Here is a 21,072-nt window from a genome sequence, read left to right as displayed (position 1 = left end):
CACTTTAACTCCAGCAAGGGCTGCACTAGGCACATTGTGGACCTTGTTCAAGGCATGTCTTAGCATTGGCCTCATGATTCCTGCAACAGCCCTGCGAGGTTGGCAATGTATTTGCAGGTTTTGAACATTTCCCCCCCCCCATACTTGCTGGCTGTGTGGGTGTGAGAGAGAGTGTGTTGGACCCACACACTCTAACTACAGTGAGTCAGAATGATCCAGCCTCAGAGGAGCACCCCTACAGCATCTCTGAATGAGTCCTCTTTCTGGACCTGGCCTCCTCTGCTGCATTTGCAGTGGGTGGGCCAATCATTCCTGATGCAGACAAGCAGCAGAATGACCCCCTTGCACTGAAGGCTGATGCTAAGAAGTCAAGTCTCTAGTCATGAATCATGCAGAGACACAACGGTCAGAATCAATATTGTGCTGGAGGCCAGCACAGCCAAAGACCTGGGGAAAAAGAAATGGTTTTGCCTAGCACCTCAAAGTATGTTATGATGACGCCAGGCGAGCCTCCATAGGAAGAGCATTCCACAAGTCGGAGCCACCACTGAAAAGGCCTGTTCTCCTATTGTCATCCTCTGGACCTCTCATGGCGGAGGCACATGGAGAAGGGCCTCAGGTGATGATTGCAGGGTCCAGGTCGGTTTGTATGGGGAGAGGCAGCCGTTATAAATAATTAATATAAATAAACTTTTATTTATATCCCACCCTTCCCGTTTTAAAAACCAGGATCAGGGCGGCTAACAGCAAATATAAAACATTGATTAAAATGTGACTTAAAGGTAAAGGTACCCCTGCCCGTACAGGCCAGTTGTGTCCGACTCTAAGGTTGCGCGCCCATCTCACTTAAGAGGCCGGGGGCCAGCGCTGTCCGGAGACATTTCTGGGTCACGTGGCCAGCGTGACGAAGCTGCTCTGGCGAGCCAGCACCAGCGCAGGACACGAAAATGCCGTTTACCTTCCCGCTATAAAGCGGTACCTATTTATCTACTTGCACTTAGGGGTGCTTTCGAACTGCTAGGTGGCTTAAAAACAGCATAAAACAGCATAAAATACAACATAAAGTGCAGCATGAATATCAATAAAATTTCAAAAATTCAGGGTCATTTTGGGGAAGAAACCCCCCCCCCCAGTCAATAGACATCAAATGATCACCAGGGCTAACTGGCCAAGTTGGTCCTACTAGGGCCAGCAAGGAGACCAGGGAAGAATTTAAATGTGGGGTCCCAGAAAGGGTTTCTTCATAAAAGAAGAAAGGGAAAAGGGAATAGAGGATTAGGCTAATTCAAATTGAAGGCTGGGTGGAATAGCAGATAGCCGTTGAGGTTCTAATGGCCTGATTAAGTGTACAGCTAAAACAGCTGTTTCCTGGATCCCAGTTTCTTGACTGATCCCTTTCCTTCCTGGTCTAGAAGAAGAGGATGGAGTCCTGGAAGATCTGGAGGAGTTTTATCCTGAGGAGCAGGTGAATACCCAGAAGAAGAAGAAGAAGGCCAAGAAGCTGAAGGAAACCAAGGCAGCTAAAGTCAAGAGGAAGAAGAAGGAGGTAGGTTTTCTTGGGCTTGCTGGGATGAGGAAAGCAGGAGTAAGACGTCCACACTTGCATGATTGTCTTGAGATAAACTTAAGGAATGCTGAATTGGCTTATGTCAGCGATGAGGACCCTTCAGGCCCCAAAGCCATACATACCTCCAGCCCTCTGGGTCTCCTCCTAGAATCATAGAATCATAGAGTTGGAAGAGACCACAAGGGCCATCGAGTCCAACCCCCTGCCAAGCTGTGTATCTCCTCTCAGCTGTTTAGCTGAGAGAAGGAAAGGGCTTGATGTTACGCAAAGTGCACAATAACAGCTCCTTTCCCTTGCAAGGAGATCTGCTATAAGAAGATCAAAGCAATGGGAAAGGTGTCTCAGCAGAGAGGTAGACTTGTGCTCTTTGCAAATATGCAAAAAACAAAAAACCCACCCCAAAGAATCCATGCATTTTGCAATTGCACACATGCAGTTTTAAGGATGCATTCACATTTTGAAATGCGAGGCTTCGGGTCGTTGTAAAGTAGTGCTTGCAGTTCAGCTGCTTGTGGACATTACAATTTAGGGAGGAGAACAGTATTTGTAGAGAGCAAGAGGGAATTAGAGGAGTCACGAGGGATTCACAGTTCACAGTAAGCTGAGGCATGGTTGGGCCCCCAATCTCAAGATTGCATGGCAGGCGCCTCAGCACCATAATGGGTTGTAGTCAACATTAGACCTAATCAGAGTAGACCCACTGAAATTGATGCACATGGCAAATTTAGCTCATTGGGCTCTCCTTTATTGGAGGTTTATAAGCAGGGGCCGGACGGCCATCTGTCAAGGATTCCTGCATTGCAGAGGGCTGGATGGTGACCCTTGGGGTCCCTTCCAACTCTACGCTTCCTGTAAATCCTGTAAATTCTAGCAACTGATATTCAGAAGCATTTATGCAGGGTGTAGCCATCATAACTGGTAGCCATTGAAAACTTTCTCTGCCATGATTTTGTCTCATCCTCTTCTGAAGCCATCCAAGTTGGTAGCCATCACTTTTTCCTGTGAGAGTGAGTTCCATAGTTTAATTTGGTGTTGCATGAAGAAGAACTTTATTTTACTTGTCCTGAATCTTCCAACGTCCAGCTTCCTTGTATGTCCACGAGCTCCAGAGTTATGTGAGAGGGAGATAAACTTTGCCCATTTTCTCCATGCCACACATTGTTTTTTTAAGCTTCTGTGATGTTGCCTCTTACTCCCCTTGTCTCTGAACTATAAAGTCCCAAACACTGCAACCTTTCTTTTGGGGGGGGGGGTTAATCCCTATCCGATGGATCATTTTGGTTGCCCTTTCCTGGCCCCACTGGACAGAATATCCTCCCTCTGGCAGCAGTCTGGATTTGCAAAGTATTAGCAGATGTTGCTGATGTATGTATGTCCTGGACCTCTTGGCACGAGAATTAGCTTTTAGTTTGAGGAAAGGGCCAAGGTGTTCACACTGTATGCATGCACTAATTCAGAACTCCGTGAAGGCAGGATCCCGATGTGGCTGTTTCTGCCCCATCCTCTCCACCTTACCGGAAGTGTTTTCTCCAGCATCTTGGGCCTTCCCCTCCGTGTGATACTCCAGCTGCATTGCAGCACCTCATTTACAGTTTGTCCCTGGTGGCTGGCTGTAAATCTTGGCAGCTCGCTGCTGTACCAACCGTGCTCTGTCTGTGGATGGTGCATCTGAGGGAGGGGAGAGGACCTTGGGGGACGCTTTTTGGAGAGAGCGGGATGACGGGACGGAGGGCTGCCTGCGTTCCACGGTTCCACAGGCAGGACCCAGTTTCCTGGCCATCTCTGTTTTCCAACAGAGCAAGTTTCTAGCTTTGCGAAGAAGTGATTGGAAGCATGTGGACAACGCCGAGAGAAGAAATCCTGGAAGCTGGAAGGGAATAAGGCTGTCAAGAGTCAGAGGGCCTTTGACGCCTTCTTACCTTGAAACAGGGGAAAGACCGTAGCTCAGTAGTAGAGCAACTGCCTTGCATGCAGAAGGTCACAAGTTCAATCCTTGGTTTCTCCAGTTAGGAATGAGAAAAGACGCTTCCCTGAAAATTTTAATTTTATTATTTGTGCCCCACCCATCTATCTGGGTTTCCTCAGCCACTCCAGGCAGCTTACAACATATACAAAAACATAATAAAACATGAAACCCTGGAGAGGTGCTGCCGGTCAGTGTAGGCAGTACTGAGCTGGATGGCCCAATGGCCTGATTCCATATAAGGCAACTTCCTATGTTTCTCTACATACATTCTTCACAGGGAAATGAAAATTATGCCCAGCAATGCAAATGCCCTTAATTTGCATCAAGGACACATAATTATGTTTGGAATTTGTGCAGAATAATGATAATAATGATAATAGTGTTATTATTTTAAATGTACAAAGTGTACAGAGTCCTGGCTGCAGAATGACATTATACAGCTTAGGAAAGACTAAGCAAGGCCAGAGGTCACTGCTCCTGATGCACATAGAGAGAAGCCCACATTCATCCTGGGAGTTTTATGCTCTTGCAAGACACAAGGACGAAATTAAAAGGATACACCCTCCCACGACAGAAATGAATGTATAGATTTCCTGCTCATGATTCTGAAGCTGCTTGGGCATGTGGGCAACGCCTCCTTTGTTTGGGTGAGCATTTACGGTGTTGCTCTAATTAGCAGAAGTGTTGGCTTCTGCATCTGCCTGTCTCTCTTCTCCGGATTCTGGTAGCAATTTGCATCGGTTGACGGCACAGACATGCGTGGGAGCGGCTCACCCACCTGTTATGAAGAAGAGATGGGTGGGGAAACAGTGGCCGTCTTCCTGGTGGTGATGCAGAACATCGTTCTCAAAGCCGATGTGTGTTTGGCTGGGGGGGGGGAGAGGGAGGGGAGGTTCACACATCAACCTTTGTTGATCCTGATTCTCAGCAGCAGCTCAGAGTTTAGGGCACCCCTCCAGGACTTGGTGCCCTACAGATGTTTCTGGACTGCAGTTGCTAACACCCCTGATCATTGGTCATATTGGCTGGGGCTGATTGGAGTCAGGAGTCCAGCAACTTCTGCTGGGCAAGATGTTCAGGGAGGTGGGCTAACACTGACCTTATACTGGCTCTCCTGGGCTTCAGATGGGGGTCTTTCTCAACTCTCCCAGGGGGATTTTCTGCATGCAAGGTGGGTGCTCCTTCCATGAGCCACCGAGTAGAACATTTCCTAGTTGAAAGACATGGGGAAAACTGACCAGCACACAGAACACCTTGCTAGTTTATCTGGTCCTCTTTGGGCTATCGCCGTGGCACAATCCAGTGACTAATCTTGGCATGTGATCTTCCCAGACGCTGAACACTGTCGGAGAACAGGACACTAGGCTGGGCGGATCCTTATTTTGATCCAACAAGTTGCAAGGGGGAAGGGATGTTGGTCCTCTCAACGGTACTTCAGGCCGGATCCAAGTATCCATTTCTCTTTCTTTGAATTTAGCTCCTCTGTTTATGGAGGAGAATGGAGAAGGTGCATGCAGTCATCTATCCAATTCTTCACTAGGAAGGGGGTGGGCAGCATGACTAGGGGTCAGAGATTATGGGGATTTTGGTCCAAGAACATCTTGAGGTCCTCAGGCTGGGGGACAGAAGCTTGAGCCAGACAGACCAATGGCTTGATTTTGTATAAAGCTGGTTCATCAAATCATAGAATTGTAGAGTTGGAAGGAATCCCAGGGATCATCTAGTCCAACCCCCTACAATGCTTCTTCATGCAAGTGGCTTCGCCCATTTTTAGCAGGAGCTGATCTTACCCAGGACTTGTGCATACAGATAGCAGCTGCCTTATACTGATCTGTCAGGCTCTGAACTGTCCATTCTGAAGCCTAGCTTGCCACTTTAAGCAGGATATGAATTAACAGTTAATTAAAAATAATAATTACGGTTGGCAGTAGGTCTTGGGCAAGGGCCCTGAGATCCTTTGAAGTGGGGGTGCTGGCGAGTGGCCCTTAGAAACTCCTGTCTTCTGTCTTCTGATGGGGAGATTTTGGGTTTCCAATCTTTTAGTGTGATGGGCTGTGCCCTGTGGAACTCCTTACCAGTTGAGTTTTGGTGGGAGCTGTTCTTGCTCAATATTAGATGATGTTTTAGATGACAGACCTTTCGTACCTGATTTTTCTTTTTTCCCTTTTTTTCTGCCAACAAGCTCTTACTGATGTGTTTGTGATGTTTGTATTGTGCTTTTCATCTGTATACCGCCTTGCGATATTTTCTTCGACAAGGTGGCTCATAAATATTTAAATAAAATTAAAAATTTATAGTGTAGATTATGGTATGTACTGCACCCTGCAGCTGCAAACCCTTCTTGATACATGTATCACTGCAGATGTGACCTGTGGGGTGTGTGTGTGTGTGAGAGAGAGAGAGAGAGAGAGAGAGAATAGCTCATTTCTCCTCTGCCTCCCCTGCATCTGCATATCTGTATCTCTGGAAGCCCCCCCCCCATCCTCATTCTAGATCTAGATTGCAAGAGTTAATTTGTCTCAATGCCTGCCATTTTGGCAGCCAAATGCATTTGCTGATTGTTCTTCACTGGGGCTCTCAACAGCATAACCTGAACAGGAGGGAGATGTATTGACATAAAACAACCAGGCTGCTGTTTGAGTCGGAACATATTTAGATGGAAGTCCTTGTCAGGGAGGGAGGGAGGGAGAGAGAGAGAGAGAGAGAGAGAGAGATGGGATTTCAGTCAGTTCTGCAGAAATTACCATGGCAACCAATTATTCAGGCCTAAATTATAACTGTTCATATCGCCAGCGAAAAGCAACAGTAGATTTCTCTCTCTCTCCCCCCACTTTCTCCCCGTTATTAAATGGAAAACTTGAAGGACACAGAATTACTAGCCAGCGCTGTCTTTGTGTGTTTCTATACCCATGATTTAGATCCAGCTTTCCCAACCTGGTGCCCTCTTGATACTTTGGACTATAACTCCCATGGGCCCAGGCTAGTCCAAAACATCAGGAGGGGCCTAGGTTGAGATTTGGGGGCTTATATCAAGTGTGAAGGGACGCGGGTGGCACTGTGGGTTAAACCACAGAGCCTAGGATTTGCCGATCGGAAGGTCGGTGGTTCGAATCCCCGTGACGGGGTGAGCTCCCGTTGCTCGGTCCCTGCTCCTGTCAACCCAGCAGTTCGAAAGCACGTCAAAGTGCAAGTAGATAAATAGGTACCGCTCTGGCGAGAAGGTAAACGGCGTTTCTGTGCGCTGCTCTGGTTCGCCAGAAGCGGCTTAGTCATGCTGGCCACATGACCCAGAAGCTGTACGCCAGCTTCCTCGGCCAATAAAGCGAGATGAGCGCCACAACCCCAGTCGGCCACGACCGGACCTAATGGTCAGGGGTCCCTTTACCTTTACCTTTTATCACGTGTGAACATCCATCCGGTCATGATGCGAGCTGGTCCAGGGATGCTCAAATATTTGCAGGCTGGAGTGGCTCTATTCACAATCTGAGAGAAAGTAAAGGGATGTTCTCAGGTCATTGGTGAGTTTGCTCTGTGCATCTGGTGACAGCCTCGCCCCCCCCCCCACAGGCCATTGAGAATCCAGCCCTTCTGATCTGCATATCCCCACTCCTTTCATCTGCATAGCCCCACCCCAGGTTCTCTCATTCATGCTAAGCCAGGGGTTGGCAAAGTTTACCTCACCTGGGCCGGTTCACTCCAGTGGAGATCCTTCCATGGGCCAGATCATGTGCATGCGTGAGCGCCCCCCCCCCCGATTTCCAGCATCTGTTTCTGTGTAGATGCGGTTTCCAGTTTAGCGCCGCATGTGGGGACTCACCAAGCATGTGGCTTGGTTCAGGGGTGGCTCGTGGGCCGGTTAAATGACCCCTGTGGGCCGCTTGTGGCCCATGGGCCTTAGGTTGCCACCCCATGTGCTAAGCTGTGATGGAAAGGTGGCATTCTGGGGGGAAAGCCATCATTTCAACCAAGACCTTCATGCATGGAACACTGGATAGAGTGAAATCATGACTATAGAACCCTAGAACTGCTGAGTTGCAAGGGATCCTAAGGGTCATCTAGTCCAAGGCCCTTCAATGCACAAATCACAGCTAAAGCATCCCTAACAGGTGGCCACCCAACCCCTGTTCAAAAACCTCCCATGAAGGAGAGTCCACCACCTTCCGAGGGAGTTAGTTCCACTGTAGAACAGTTCTTATCATCAGAAACTTCCTCCTAATGTTTGGTCAAAATATCATTTCTTGTCATTTGATTCCATTGGTTCGGGTCCTACCCTCCAGAGCGGGAGAAAACAAGCTTGCTCCATCTTCCACGTGGCAGCCCTTAAGATATTTGAAGATGGCAATGATGGCACCTCTCAGTCTTCTCTTCTCCAGGCTAAACATACCCAACTCCCTTGACCGTCTCATATAGGCTTCCAGACCATTTATAATCGGCCAGATGTTTGCACATCAGTTTTGGTGCTTGTTCAGCAGCTGTAAATACAAGCAGCACCAAAAGCTTCAGGATTTGTGGGGCAGGGGGGCAGCGGCAGTGACTTCCTATGCAGAGCATACCAGTTGTGCCGGGGATGCAGTTGGGTCTGCCCCATTCTGGGCTTCTGTCCCTGTCCAAGGTGCTGAAATCTTCTTGGCTTTATTACTGCCAGCTCTTGGCGCAGCATGTACTTGCCGCCTTTGCCAGATAGAAAGGGAGGCTGCAAAAATGTTGCGCTAAAGCAGTCCTGCTCTCTTTTGGATCCATGGCATAAGTCTGTGCATCCGGATAAGACTGTTTTCACATTACATTTAAGGTATACGCTCAAGACAATTTCAAGCGCTTGCATGACACAAATGTATCCCTGACCATTGATCATGCTGGCTGGAGGTGATGGGAGTTGGGAGTCTAACAACGCCCAGAGGCCCCAGGATTCCCCATCTCTGATTTTTTGGATCATATTTAGAATGCTTGACCCACTGACTGCAGCTTGGTCAGGTTTTTCTTTTGTAATCTAGTGGTTCTTTTCTTTTTACACAGACAAGCAAACTTTAACTGCACATGTTTGACAGATTATTATTGTGAATAGAATATGTTTTAACTGTTTTTCATTCTGAATTTTAAAATGGCTGTCACCTGTCCATGGATCTGCTGTTGAAGGGCAGCTAATGACAATAATAACGACAAGAGAAAGTTGCCTCCCGGTCTTAACAACCAGAGCTGTGCCTTTGAAGCTGCCCAGGAGGGGGTTGTGTGTGTGTGAAGCAGTCCCATTGCTGACAGGAGAGCTGACCGTTCTCTGCCTTCTGCCTCTTTTCTTAAGAACATAAGAATGTTAGAACAGCCTTCTGGATGAGGCCAGTAGCCCATCTAGTCCAGCATCCCGTTCTCAGAATGGCCACCCAGATGCCCCAGTGGGAAACCTGCAAGCAGGACCTGAGTGCAACAGCACTCTCCCAGAAACCATTAGCATTACCACTTCCAACAGTGGAGGCAGAGTAGCCATGGATAGCCTTCTCCTCCATGAATTTGCCTCATCCAATTTTATGACCCGTCTTCCTTTAACTCATGCATGCGTGTTTGTTTTTGTCAAAATCTAGGGGAACCAAGACGACGAAATCTCCGAAAATGAAGAGGAAGCAGGAGAGAAATCAGAGAGCGAAGGCAGTGACTATTCCCCCAACAAGAAGAAGAAGAAGAAGCTGAAAGAGAAGAAGGAGAAGAAGGCCAAGAGGAAAAAGAAGGAGGAGAACGAGGAGGAGAACGAAGAAGGAGGCTTAAAAGTAACCCTCAACTCTAGATATCTTGGGATGTGGCAACCAGCAGCTTGGTGCTGTGATGGGGCTGGGTAAGGAGAGGGCATCACATTAGTACTACAGACTAAGGCTCTGTGTACACATGCACTTGTGTGTGTGTGGTACCCATATGGGAACATCCTTGACTCAGCGTATTTGAAGTTGAGTTAGCTATGGGCACCCAAACCTATCAGGACCGTCTATGCGATGGCTTTCTTCTCAAGTGTGTTGGCATATCGAGAGCTGATCCCTGGCAGCTTAGGTCTTAGGCTTGCCATCTCTTAGGGTGACCAGAAAGAACCACGGGCAACAATTGTTATCATTATTTTGATTGCATTTACCTTTTCCTCCAAGGAGGTCAAGGTGGTGACCATGGTCTTCCCACACCTCCTTTAATCACCACAACAACCCTGTGAGGTGGGTTAGACTGAGAGGCAGTGATGGGCCCCCAAGGTCACCCAGTGAGCTTCATGGCCTAGTGGGGGAATTGAACTCTGGTCTCCCAGCTCCTAGTTCCATTCAAACCACTACACTACGCTGGCTCCCTGTGCCCCTGTGGCTTGCAAATGGCCCTATGGGTGGGCCTTTGAACTGCTTGGTTTCCACCAAGGACCCTTGGGGAGTGTGCTTCTTTGGGGTCCAGGGAAGGGTCTGTGATGCCCCAGCATTGTTGAAGCTAATCAGGATCAGGCCTCATGAGACACGAAGCTCCAAGAAAGTCAAATGGAGCTTCTTAATGGAGCACGGTAGGCTTGCAAGGTGTTTTTCTTCCCTCTGAAGAGGCACTAACCATGTCTCCCTCCCTTCTAAATCAGCAGCCACCAGAACGCCACGGGTACAAGGATGACTACAGCCAGGTGAGTGTGCCTGCTGGAACTCTGTGGGAAGGTGGGTGGGTGGGGGAATGTCTGTGAATGGCTTAGTATGTCTGGCTGTTAACCAGAAGGTTGGTGGTGCAAGCCCACCCAGAGATGGCTGTGGGCAGGATTCCTGCATGGTCCCTTCCAACTCTACAGTTCTATGTCTCCTCTGTGATGCTGTTTGCTAAGCATTTCACCCAGCTCTGCCTTGGAAGTTGCAGAAGTTTGTGGGGAAGCTTCACTGTAGCTCTTGGTTCTCCTGTAGGAGCCCAAGACCTCGGCTCAGCTCATGGAGGAGTGGGGTCTGGATGATGTGGACTATGCCTTTTCCGAAGAAGACTATCACATGCTGACAAACTACAAGGCCTTCAGCCAGTTTCTCAGGTAGGTCATGCCGTTCCTTGCCTGGTTTGAACTAGTCTGGTATTTGTGTGTCTGTGGACTTGAACTGGTGTCCCGGATTTCTGTTAATGGTCCTCTCCGCTTCTTCTCCAGACCTTTGGTTGCCAAAAGGAACCCCAAAATCCCCATGTCCAAGATGATGACTGTTCTGGGTGCCAAGTGGAGGGAGTTCAGCGCCAACAACCCCTTCAAAGGCAGCTCAGCTGCTGCTGCTGCAGCCGCCATAGCGGCGGCCGTCGAAACCGTTGCCATAGCTCCGGCGCCACTGACCCTCAGCCCCCAGCAACTGCTGCCACCACCACCCGCCATCAGGAAAGCCAAAACCAAGGAGGGAAAGGGTAAAATGGGGTGGAAGAATGTGAATGGATGTGCTAGCTGTGATTAACAGAACAATGAGGGCTGGGGAATTGTTAAGGCCAACAAAAGGTTGATAAAAAGTTGGAGAAAAGAGGGAGAGGGAGGGAGGGAAAGGAGGGAGGGAGAGAGAAAGAGAAAGAGAGAGAGAAAGAGAAAGAGAGAGAGAAAGGGAGAGAGAGAGAGAGAGAGAGAGAGAGAGAGAGAGAGAGAGAGAGAAGCCCAGCAAAGTCATGAGCCCTTGATAACTGCTGAATGCTCAAACGAGGGAAGTACTTGGGATTTTAGGGCTCAGGAGAAGTAATGAAATTCAGGTGGTCTCCATTGCAAATGCCTCTATGTTCCTGCAGGTCCTGGCGTGCGGAAAAAAATTAAGAACACCAAAGAGATCAAGAAGAAGGGGAAAGGGAAGAAAGTGGGGGCTCTGAAATTCCGCTTTGGGGGAATCGCCAACAAGAGGAAAAAGGGCTCCTCGGTAAGTAAGCGCCTGTCTGTACTAAAGCCCAGTGTTCCTGGGCATGTGCAGAATCACTGCTCACATGTCTGCAACCTTTGCAATAACAGTGGCAGTCCCCTGACCTCCCCAGCTTCCTTGCATCCTCCTGCCTGCCCCACAACTGCACTAAGTCACTGCTTCTGAGACTGGACAGCTCTTGTTCAAAGAGAGGTGGGCAGTGGTGTAGTGGTCTAGGGGTGTGAAGGGGTGTCCTGTTACTCTTTCTGAAGCTGGGTCATGGTCTCCAGGGTCCTGGGGCTGCCCAATCAGCATGAAGAGGGAGCATTTTAGCCAACGAGAAGAGGTCTTCTCACCCTCGGTGCTGATTGGAGCCGATCAGAGTGGAAGGAGGCAAGTTGGCCTCTGAGGATGGGTTCCTCGGGTTCCTCTGGAGAAGACACACAGGAAGAAGATCTAGGAGGAATTGTTTTGTGTGCTCCAGGGCTAAGCATTTAGGTGCTTCAGTTTCAAGGGAACCCAAGTTCTGCTGTGAACAGCATGGAAAACAGGTTGCTCCACAAGATCGTATTGGAGCACTCCAAATCTTTTCCCTGTGTAGGTTCATGGAAAATAGTAGATCGAGCTGAAAGGCAGCACAAGGAGATCTGCATTGATCGCTGTAATGCATCCCTAATTACATTGTCTAATGCTAGAAGGTTGTGCCATCTCCAAGGGTGTGTGGCTGTGGCTGGAGGCATGGGCTGGTGGCTGGGAGGGTCCCCAGTGTCAGCAGTGCTAACCACGTGGCTTCCCTTCCAGAGCGAGGAGGAGGAACGGGAGGAATCCGACAGCGCCAGCATCAACAGCTCCTCGGTGCGCTCCGAGTCCTCTGCTGTTCTGGGCAAGAGGGGAAAGAGGCGGAAGAAGAAGAAGAAGAAAAGTAGGTCATCACCAGGAGCTTTCCTCAGGGCTCACCAGAACTGCCCATGGGGAGGGGCACAGCATTGGCTGGTGCAGGGCTTCATCCTGACAGGGCAGCACACCAAGAGCTATGCACACACACTTTAGTAATGGAGAGAGTGCTCTTGTGCTCAGGTCCTGCTTGCAGGATTCCTAAAGGGCACCTGGGTGGCTCCTGTGAGAAGAGGATGCTGGACTGGCCTGATCCAGCAGGATCCTCTGATATTCTTATGCAGGCATAGGCAAACTCGGCCCTCCAGATGTTTTGAGACTACAACTCCCATGATCCCTAGCTAACAGGACCAGTGGTCAGGGATGGTGGGAATTGTAGTCCCAAAACATCTGGAGGGCTGAGTTTGCTTATGCCTGTTCTTATGTTTTGATGTGCCTGGGAAGACCAGAAGTGGTGGGTAGTGAGGGCAATGGTGCCTTTGGGCACAATCTTTTCTGGGCACCTCCAAAGCCATTGAGCTCCCCCCGTCTAGCTCACTGCCCCGTTGGCTGAAGAAGGAAGTTGGAAGAGTGACCCTCTTTCTCACTTCACCCTTCTGCTCTATGTGCTTTCCAAAACTCAGATTCATTCTACTGGATCAGGTATTTACTTAGGTGGCAGGTGGAGAGAGAGAAATGACCAGAGGAGGTGGTGCCTATGACACTCGCTCAAAAATCTGAATGAGCCCATGGGCCTAAAAAGGTTGGTGACCCCTGGGCTGGAGGGTATCTCCATCAATGACTATTTGCCATGATGGCTTCATGTAACTGGTAAACTGAGTGGCAATGGATGCCACTCACTGTGGAACAATGGTGGGAGATGGCTATTGCTTCATGTCCTCCTTGTGAACTTCACAGAGATAGCAGCTTGACCATTTTGGGAATCTGTGCCCCCCTCCCATCCCTGATCCTTGGCCATGCCAGCTGGCACTGATGGTAGTTGTGGTCTAACAACATCAAGGATGACCGCTGGTTCTCCACTCCTGACATAAGCCTTTGGCATCAAGGCTCTTTCGGTTCTGAAACTAGTCCTGAAGCCAGACTGATAATCCTTTTCCCACAACCATGTCTGCAGCTGACCAGCCACCGTTGACTCAGTGACCTTGCCCACCCATCCCAAATGGTGCTTAAATGTTCTGTGTCAGTGTCTATAATTCATGTACAGTGGTACCTCGGGTTACATACGCTTCAGGTTACATACGCTTCAGGTTACAGACTCCGCTAACCCAGAAATAGTACCTCGGGTTAAGAACTTTGCTTCAGGATGAGAACAGAAATCATGTGGCGGTGACGCAGCAGCAGTGGGAGGCCCCATTAGCTAAAGTGGTGCTTCAGGTTAAGAACAGTTTCAGGTTAAGAACAAACCTCTGGAACGAATTAAGTACATAACCAGAGGTACCACTTTACAGGGAATGAGGCTTCCCTTCATTGCCGTGTTGAAAAACAATGCGTTTGATAGCCAACAACGAATTCATTTTTTTGTTGCTCTGTAGTAAACATCCATGGGATTAGAAAGGATCCTGGCAAAAAGATGCAGGAGGAAATGATTAATAATAGGAACCACAAAAGAGATTATGGAAGTCCAGGAGATTCCTTGGAATCTTGTTTTTATGATCTTTGTTTGATATATCTCTGTAAAATTTTAATTTGAAAAACCAAATAAATAAATTAAAAAGAAAAGAAAGTATCCTAGCAATATTATAAGCTATGATGGCTATCTTGAATTATATTCATTGTTTTGACAGATTTGTTGTTGCTTGCTTTATATGCTATTGTGTTTGATAGCATAGTGGTTGCAACGTTGGTTGTTTCTTAATGCTGTTGTGATTATTGTGAGCCACTTTGAGCTCAACATTTGTTGTTGGAAAAGCGGGATGCAAATACAGTGGTGCCCTGCAAGACGAATGCCTTGCAAGACGAAAAACTCGCTAGACGAAAGGGTTTTTCGTTTTTTGAGGTGCTTCGCAAGACAAATTTCCCTATGGGCTTGCTTCGCAAGATGAAAACGTCTTGCAAGTTTGTTTCCTTTTTCGTAAAATCGTTAATACCCAGGGTGCATTGCTTGAAGAGGTGCAGTTGCGACTTGACTTCGAGGAGCAACTCATAGCACGCAGTGTGGTAGCCTTTTTTGAGGTTTTTGAAGACTTTGGTGATTTTTGAAGCTTTCCCAAAACTTCTTTTGCAGCCATTTGGTAAGTTAAACTTTTAAAACTTTTTTTGGGGTTTTTGGATTTTGGGTTGGGGTGTTTGGAATTCAAGGACTTGGTGTTGGGGAGGGGTTTGCAAGAATCTGGAAGCTTGTGTGTTTTTTTTCTGCATTTTTATGATTTTTTGTGACCATTGGGCCACTCTGCTGTTTTTTTTAAAAAAAATTCTGGGTTTGAATTTCTGTGTGGTGGGTGACTGGGGGAGCAGTTGGGGAGGGGTTTGCAACAGTTGGGGAGGGGTTTGCAATTTCTGTGTGGTGGGTGGCTGGGGGAATAGTTGAGGATTTTGAAGACTTTGGTGATTTTTGAAGCTTTTCCAAAACTTCTTTTGCAGCCATTCGGTAAGTTAAACTTTTAAAACTTTTTTGGGGGGTTTTGGATTTTGGGTTGGGGTGTTTGGAATTCAAGGATTTGGTTCTGGGTTTGAATTTCTGTGTGGTGGGTGGCTGGGTGCTTTTGAATTTTTTGGATGTGAAGCACTGATTTATTTTTTTTGGGGTTTGCGCAGGTAGGAGCTGTGCTGCCATGGGACCTAAGAAGACTGCTGCTGCAGACGACGGTGAGGGGAAGAAGGAGAAGGTTACGCTGGAAATGAAGAAGGAGATCATCCGGAAGCACGACGGTGGAATGCGTGTGACAGACCTTGCCAGGGAGTACGGGAGGAATCCATCGACCATCGGGACCATCCTGAAGATGAGGGAGAAGATCCTTGCGACTGATGCAGCCAAGGGAGTCACCAGGATCGTGAGTCCCCAGCTGTTCTGGAGGAGGTGGAGAAGTTGCTGCTCATCTGGTTAGAAGAGAAGCAGCGTGCAGGGGACACAGTGACTGAGGCCGTCATTTGTGAGAAGGCCAAGGCCTTGCACGCAGACCTCGTCTGGGAACAGCCATGAACCTCAGGCGAGCCAGAACTCTTCAAGGCAAGCAGAGGCTGGTTTGACCGGTTCAAGACAAGATCTGGAATCCACAGCGTGGTCAGGCATGGAGAGGCTGCCAGTTCTGATGTTTCTGCGGCTGAAGACTTTGCAGCGGAGTTCCTGGAGGTTGTGAAGACGGAGGGCTACGTTCCACAGCAGGTCTTCAACTGCGACGAGACCGGGCTGTTTTGGAAGAGGATGCCCAAAAGGACTTTCATCACACAGGAGGAGGCCAAGTTGCCTGGCCACAAGCCCATGAAGGACCGGCTGACCCTGCTCTTCTGTGCCAACGCAAGCGGCGACCTGAAGATCAAGCCCCTGCTGGTGTACCACTCGGAGAACCCAAGGGCCTTCAAGAAACACAAGGTCGACAAGGAGCAGCTGAGTGTCATGTGGCGATCCAATAGTAAGGATTGGGTCACACGTGTGCTGTTTGTGGACTGGGTCAATCTTGCTTTTGGCCCTGCTGTCAAACAGTACCTGCTGGACAATGACCTGCCGCTGAAGGCTTTGCTTCTGATGGACAATGCTCCTGCTCATCCTAAAGGCCTTGAGGAGGACTTGTTGGAGGAGTTCAGCTTCATCAGCATCATGTTCCTGCCGCCTAACACCACGCCACTGCTGCAGCCGATGGATCAGCAGGTCATCACCAATTTCAAAAAACACCAAGGAGCTTTTCAGACGATGCCTCGAGGTGACTGATTGCACCACCATCACCCTGCGGGAATTCTGGAAGGACCACTTCGACATCGTCACCTGCTTGAAGATGATCACCACGGCCTGGAACGGGATCAGCCAGAGAAATTTGAATTGCGCTTTGTTGATTTTTAAATGTTTTTCTGTCATGTTTAGAAACTTAATTTATTGTTCCTTCAGTTTTTGAAATGCTCTTTACAGTATGTGTGACTTTAAAGAGCACTTAATAAACTCTTGTTGTACCAAATTCGACTTTGTTTGGACTTTTTTTGACCATAGGAACGCATTAATTGAATTTCAATGCATTCCTATGGGATTTCGTGCTTCGCAAGATGAAAAATTCGCTAGACGAAAAAACTCGCGGAACGAATTAATTTCGTCTTGTGAGGCACCACTGTATTAAATCGACTCACCTCAACTAATTGAGGAAACCCTGATAAGCAGTCCAGAATGATGTTTCCTCCACCTGGCTTTTGCCTTCCAGTTGAAGAAGGAGATGGCTACGAGACAGACCACCAGGATTACTGCGAGGTGTGCCAGCAAGGAGGGGAGATCATTCTCTGTGACACCTGCCCCCGGGCCTACCACCTCGTCTGTTTGGACCCAGAGCTGGAGAAGGCACCAGAAGGGAAATGGAGCTGCCCGCATTGTGTAAGGAGGTTTGGCTCTTGAGAGTCAGCCGTTGGCAAGAAAAGGGTGCAGGATGTGCTTTGAGGGAGATTTCTAACCTGTATGGCAGACTATTACCGTATTTTTCACTCTATAAGACACACAAGACCATAAGACGCACCTAGTTTTTGGAGGAGGAAAACAAGTAAAGAAATATTTTGAATCCCAGAAGCCAGAACAGCAAAAGGGAGCACTGCACAGCGAAAGCAGCGACCCCTCTTGCTGTTCTGGCTTCTGGGATAGCTGCGCAGCCTGCATCTGCTCCATAAGACACACACACATTTCCCCTTACTTTTTAGGAGGGAAAAAGTGAGTCTTATAGAGCAAAAAATACGGTAGTTCTGGGGCTAATTGCTGAGCTGAGGAAACTGCAGCACTATAATTCCCAGAGTTCTTAAACAGTCAACCCCAGGGAATTCAGGGAATTGTAGCTCTGGGAGGGGAATCAGGGACTCTCCTAGTACCTCTCAGAATCCTTACCAACCTACAACGCCCATAATTCTTTGGGGGACTATTTAAAGTGGTATCATAGTGCTTTAAATGTATGGTGTGAACATTGCTATGGTGAGGGGGAAAGTATCTAGCTTCGAGGATGCCATATGATAATCAAGCAGCTCTGGATATCAAATGCAGGTGTCAAATATTAGGCAAATGTCTCTGCAGAGAATATCTGGATAGCTTTGGTTTTTTATTATAAAACTGGTATATACCAATGAACATTCCAAGGCCACCCCCAAGTGGTTTACTTACTAAAATAATTTTACACACCCACCCACCCCTACCTCACAATATTTTATAAGAATTAAAAGTTATTAAAAATTAGGCCTGTATTTACTCTGGTATACGGAGTACTGTTGCTTGAAGCAAGCATTGCATGATTTCTTGTGTTCCGTAGGGACGTGACATCACACTGGATTCAAACATATCCCCTTAATAAGGACTGATTCTAATGATCAAAACATAATGATTCCTGTGTTTGCCTTAAACATACATTCCATAGATGCAGTATTTTATTTCATCCTCAGGGGGAGAAGAGACTTCACTTCCTAGAAACATACTTTGTAATTTCTGTCAACTTGCACAAATATATTTTGCCTGACTCGTGCCATTTCACCATCTTAAGCAAGCCAATAAATTTGCCCCAGTCTCTTATGCACAGCTGCTTTTAAACTGCCTGAAAAAATTCGCAAATAAATTTTACCGGAGGCCATTGCAGAGGAGATAAACATGGCGGGCTCAGAGTTGGGATGTGAAACATTTCAGCTCTGCCTTCCCCTTTACACCAGGAAAAAGAAGGCATCCAATGGGAGCCAAAGGAAGAGGATGAGGAGGAAGAGGAGGTTGGTGAGGAAGAGGACGACCACATGGAGTTCTGCCGCATCTGCAAGGATGGAGGGGAGCTCCTTTGCTGTGACACCTGCCCGTCCTCCTACCACCTGCACTGCCTCAACCCACCTTTGCCGGAGATACCAAATGGTGAATGGCTCTGCCCCCGTTGTACAGTGAGTGTTTTACCAGCCTTCCTCGTGCCATCTGCTCCCTTGTGCCCCCTGGCAGTGGGGCCGGGCTTGATGCCGACGGCTTGGGACCTCCAAGGTGGGACAGCCAGTGGCCGGCTCTCCTCTGCCAGGTCCTAGCCTGAATCCTGAGGTTCTCTTTTGCCCATATGCATTCACTGGAGAAGAATGCAAAAGCCCTGCCACCAGTCAATCTCCTTAGAGGTGCATTTGGGGAATTTTGCCTGACAGGGAGCAGGGGTTCCACCCTCTCTTTCCTGCCTTCTTTTTTAAAAAGTCAAATCCACACCAAGTACAGTGGAACCTCGGCTCCCGAACACCTTGGGAGCTGAACGTTCCGGCTCCCAAACAATCGAAAACCAGAAGTGATTGTCCCAGTTTTCAAATGTTCTTTGGAAGCCAAACATCCAGTGTGGCTTCCACTGCTTCTGATTGGCTGCAGGAAGCTCCTGCAGCCAATCAGATGCCATGCCTTGATTCTCGAACTGTTTTGGGAGTCAAACGGGTTCCTGGAACGGATTAAGTTCAGGAACCAAGGTTCCACTGTAAAGTTTCAGAATGGAAAAGGCACCCCCCAATTATTTTTGTTCAATTTTCTAAAACTATGTATAAGAAAGGTTTAGTTTCATCTTTGCTGCTGCTGCATCGAAAAAATGAGTCAAAACAACCCATCTTTAAGGGGTCTTCCAACTTTATAATTCAGTTGCACAGTTTCTGCCTTCCTGTCTGGGGGGCTAGAAATTGTCCTCACTCTTCCCCCATGTCTCCTCCTCTCCCTTCCTTTAAATTGTAAGCTCCTCAGGGCAGAGACCTTTCTCCCTCCCACTGCACCCCCCCAGGCTGGTTGTGTACTCCGCACCACAGGCAAGTGAGACGTCCTGCGCTCAGATCTTGTTCTGGATCTTGCGGGTGAAGCCAATTGTAGATTGTGTGTGTCTCACCCTCTTTCGTCCTCAGTGCCCGCCATTGAAAGGGAAAGTGCAGAGGATCCTCCACTGGATCTGGCAGGAGCCCCCAGCTCCGCTCGTGCCAGCCTTGCCCTTGGCGGATCCAGAGCTGGCTGCCCTGCCACCGAAGCCTCTGGAGGGGATCCCCGAGAGAGAGTTCTTCGTGAAGTGGGCAGGACTGTCCTATTGGCACTGCTCCTGGGTCAAAGAGTTGCAGGTAAGTAAGCAGTCACAGCAGATGCTGGGGCAGGGGAGTTCTGCATGCAAGGCATACGGTCTACCCACTGAGCTACAGCCCTTTCTCAGCGCTCTCCCTTTACAGCTGGAGCTCTACCACACGGTGATGTTCCGCAACTACCAAAGGAAGAACGATATGGACGACCCTCCAGCTTTTGACTATGGCTCGGGTGACGAGGACACCAAGATAGAGAAGAGGAAGAGCAAAGACCCCGAGTATGCCAAGATGGAGGAGAAGTATTATCGTTACGGCATCAAGCCCGAATGGATGATGATTCACCGTATCCTCAACCACAGGTGAGGAGGCCCACGTCGCACCTGTGTAAATCAGATTTGTTGGCTCAGGAAGATGGTTTCGCAAACATCAAAGGATTAGAGGTCAAAGGACAGGTTTTCGGCAGACTGGCCTTTGTTTATCAGTCTTATATCTGGGGATCTGGTGGATTAGCTGAAACTACATATAAGGTGGTTTGGTCTTTTTTAAAGGGAAAACAGGGTCAGATGAAGATGTGGATCTAATTAACAAAGTTTCTTCTATATTATAGTAGATTCATTATCATCATCATTATTAATATTATTATTATTAGACCATTTCCCCCAATTTTTTTTATTGATTTTCACAAAATTAAAAGCACACAAACAATAAACAAACAAACATAAATCATAACCTTATTAAGACTAATCTTATTAACATTGTTAAGTGACTTCCTCGTATCCCCCTTGTTGAATTTTAATGCATATCATTTTAACAGTTTTCCAAATCAGTATTCTTATAAGATTAACTTACTACCCTTGCTGGTACCTTTCCCGGGAAAATCAGAGGCTCACTATGTCAGGTTCGTACTGGAAGACCGGACAAATGCTAGAACGCTGGCAGTGGCAAAGTTTTTATCAGTGCTTGCAAGAACAAATGAGCCCTATATTCTAAACAAAATGCTTGTTTAACCTGGAGGTAGACTGTATGAATTGTGTATTGATTTGTAGTGATTTGTTGGGTCTCTGGACCATAATAAAGATTGATTGATTGATTGATTGATTGATTGATTGAATAGATTAACTTAATAACTTAACATCTTTGTTTCTTTCCAATTCAGCATTAAACATAATAATTCATAACATTGCATATTTAAATCCTAAGCCTATCTGGTAATTGCAAGCTTTTTCCAATTAGTTTAACTTAAAATATTTGACTAAATAATCATTAAATTTCGTCCATTCTTCCTGGTATTCCTCCTCCTTCTGGTCACGGACTCTTCCGGTCAGGTCGGCCAGCTCCAAAAAAACCCATCATCTTCATCTGCCCTTCTTCCACTGTTGGTATTTCTTGCGTTTTCCACTTCTTAGCTAATAAAATTCGAGCAGCAGTTGTGGCATACAAAAATAATTTAACATCTTTCTTGGGCAATTCCGAACCTATTATTCCAAGAAGAAAGGCCTCTGGTTTCTTTATAAATGTATATTTCAACATTTTTTTCAATTCATTATAAATCTTTTCCCAGAAGTCTTTCACCTTGGTGCAGGTCCACCACATATGATAGAAAGTACCTTCTTTTTCTTTACATTTCCAACATAGATTAT

At 47.6% G+C, this 21,072-nt stretch overlaps 1 protein-coding gene across 4 annotated transcripts in view; it reads left to right on the top strand.

Moving 5' to 3' along the window:
- CHD5 (chromodomain helicase DNA binding protein 5) overlaps nucleotides 1-21,072 on the top strand; it is a 66,005-nt gene that overhangs the window by 3,623 nt on the left and 41,310 nt on the right. For 3 of the 4 annotated variants that reach the window (XM_081017110.1, XM_081017109.1, XM_081017108.1), the window contains exons 1-4: nucleotides 16,544-16,775; nucleotides 18,080-18,295; nucleotides 19,268-19,474; nucleotides 19,580-19,791. In XM_081017110.1, coding sequence (XP_080873236.1) covers nucleotides 16,575-16,775; nucleotides 18,080-18,295; nucleotides 19,268-19,474; nucleotides 19,580-19,791 — 836 coding nt within the window. In that variant the 5' untranslated portion in view covers nucleotides 16,544-16,574. Of the gene's footprint in view, nucleotides 1-1,412; nucleotides 1,547-9,106; nucleotides 9,290-10,116; nucleotides 10,159-10,426; nucleotides 10,546-10,656; nucleotides 10,902-11,267; nucleotides 11,393-12,172; nucleotides 12,294-16,543; nucleotides 16,776-18,079; nucleotides 18,296-19,267; nucleotides 19,475-19,579; nucleotides 19,792-21,072 lie in introns of those variants that run through there. The other variant, XM_081017111.1, reaches the window with a different exon arrangement.

The sequence above is a fragment of the Podarcis pityusensis genome (assembly GCF_964106645.2).
Source record: "Podarcis pityusensis genome assembly, chromosome: 8".
Taxonomy (NCBI): Eukaryota; Metazoa; Chordata; class Lepidosauria; order Squamata; family Lacertidae; genus Podarcis; species Podarcis pityusensis.
Note: the sequence above shows the minus strand (reverse complement) of the source record. Positions and strands in the feature narration are given on the sequence as shown.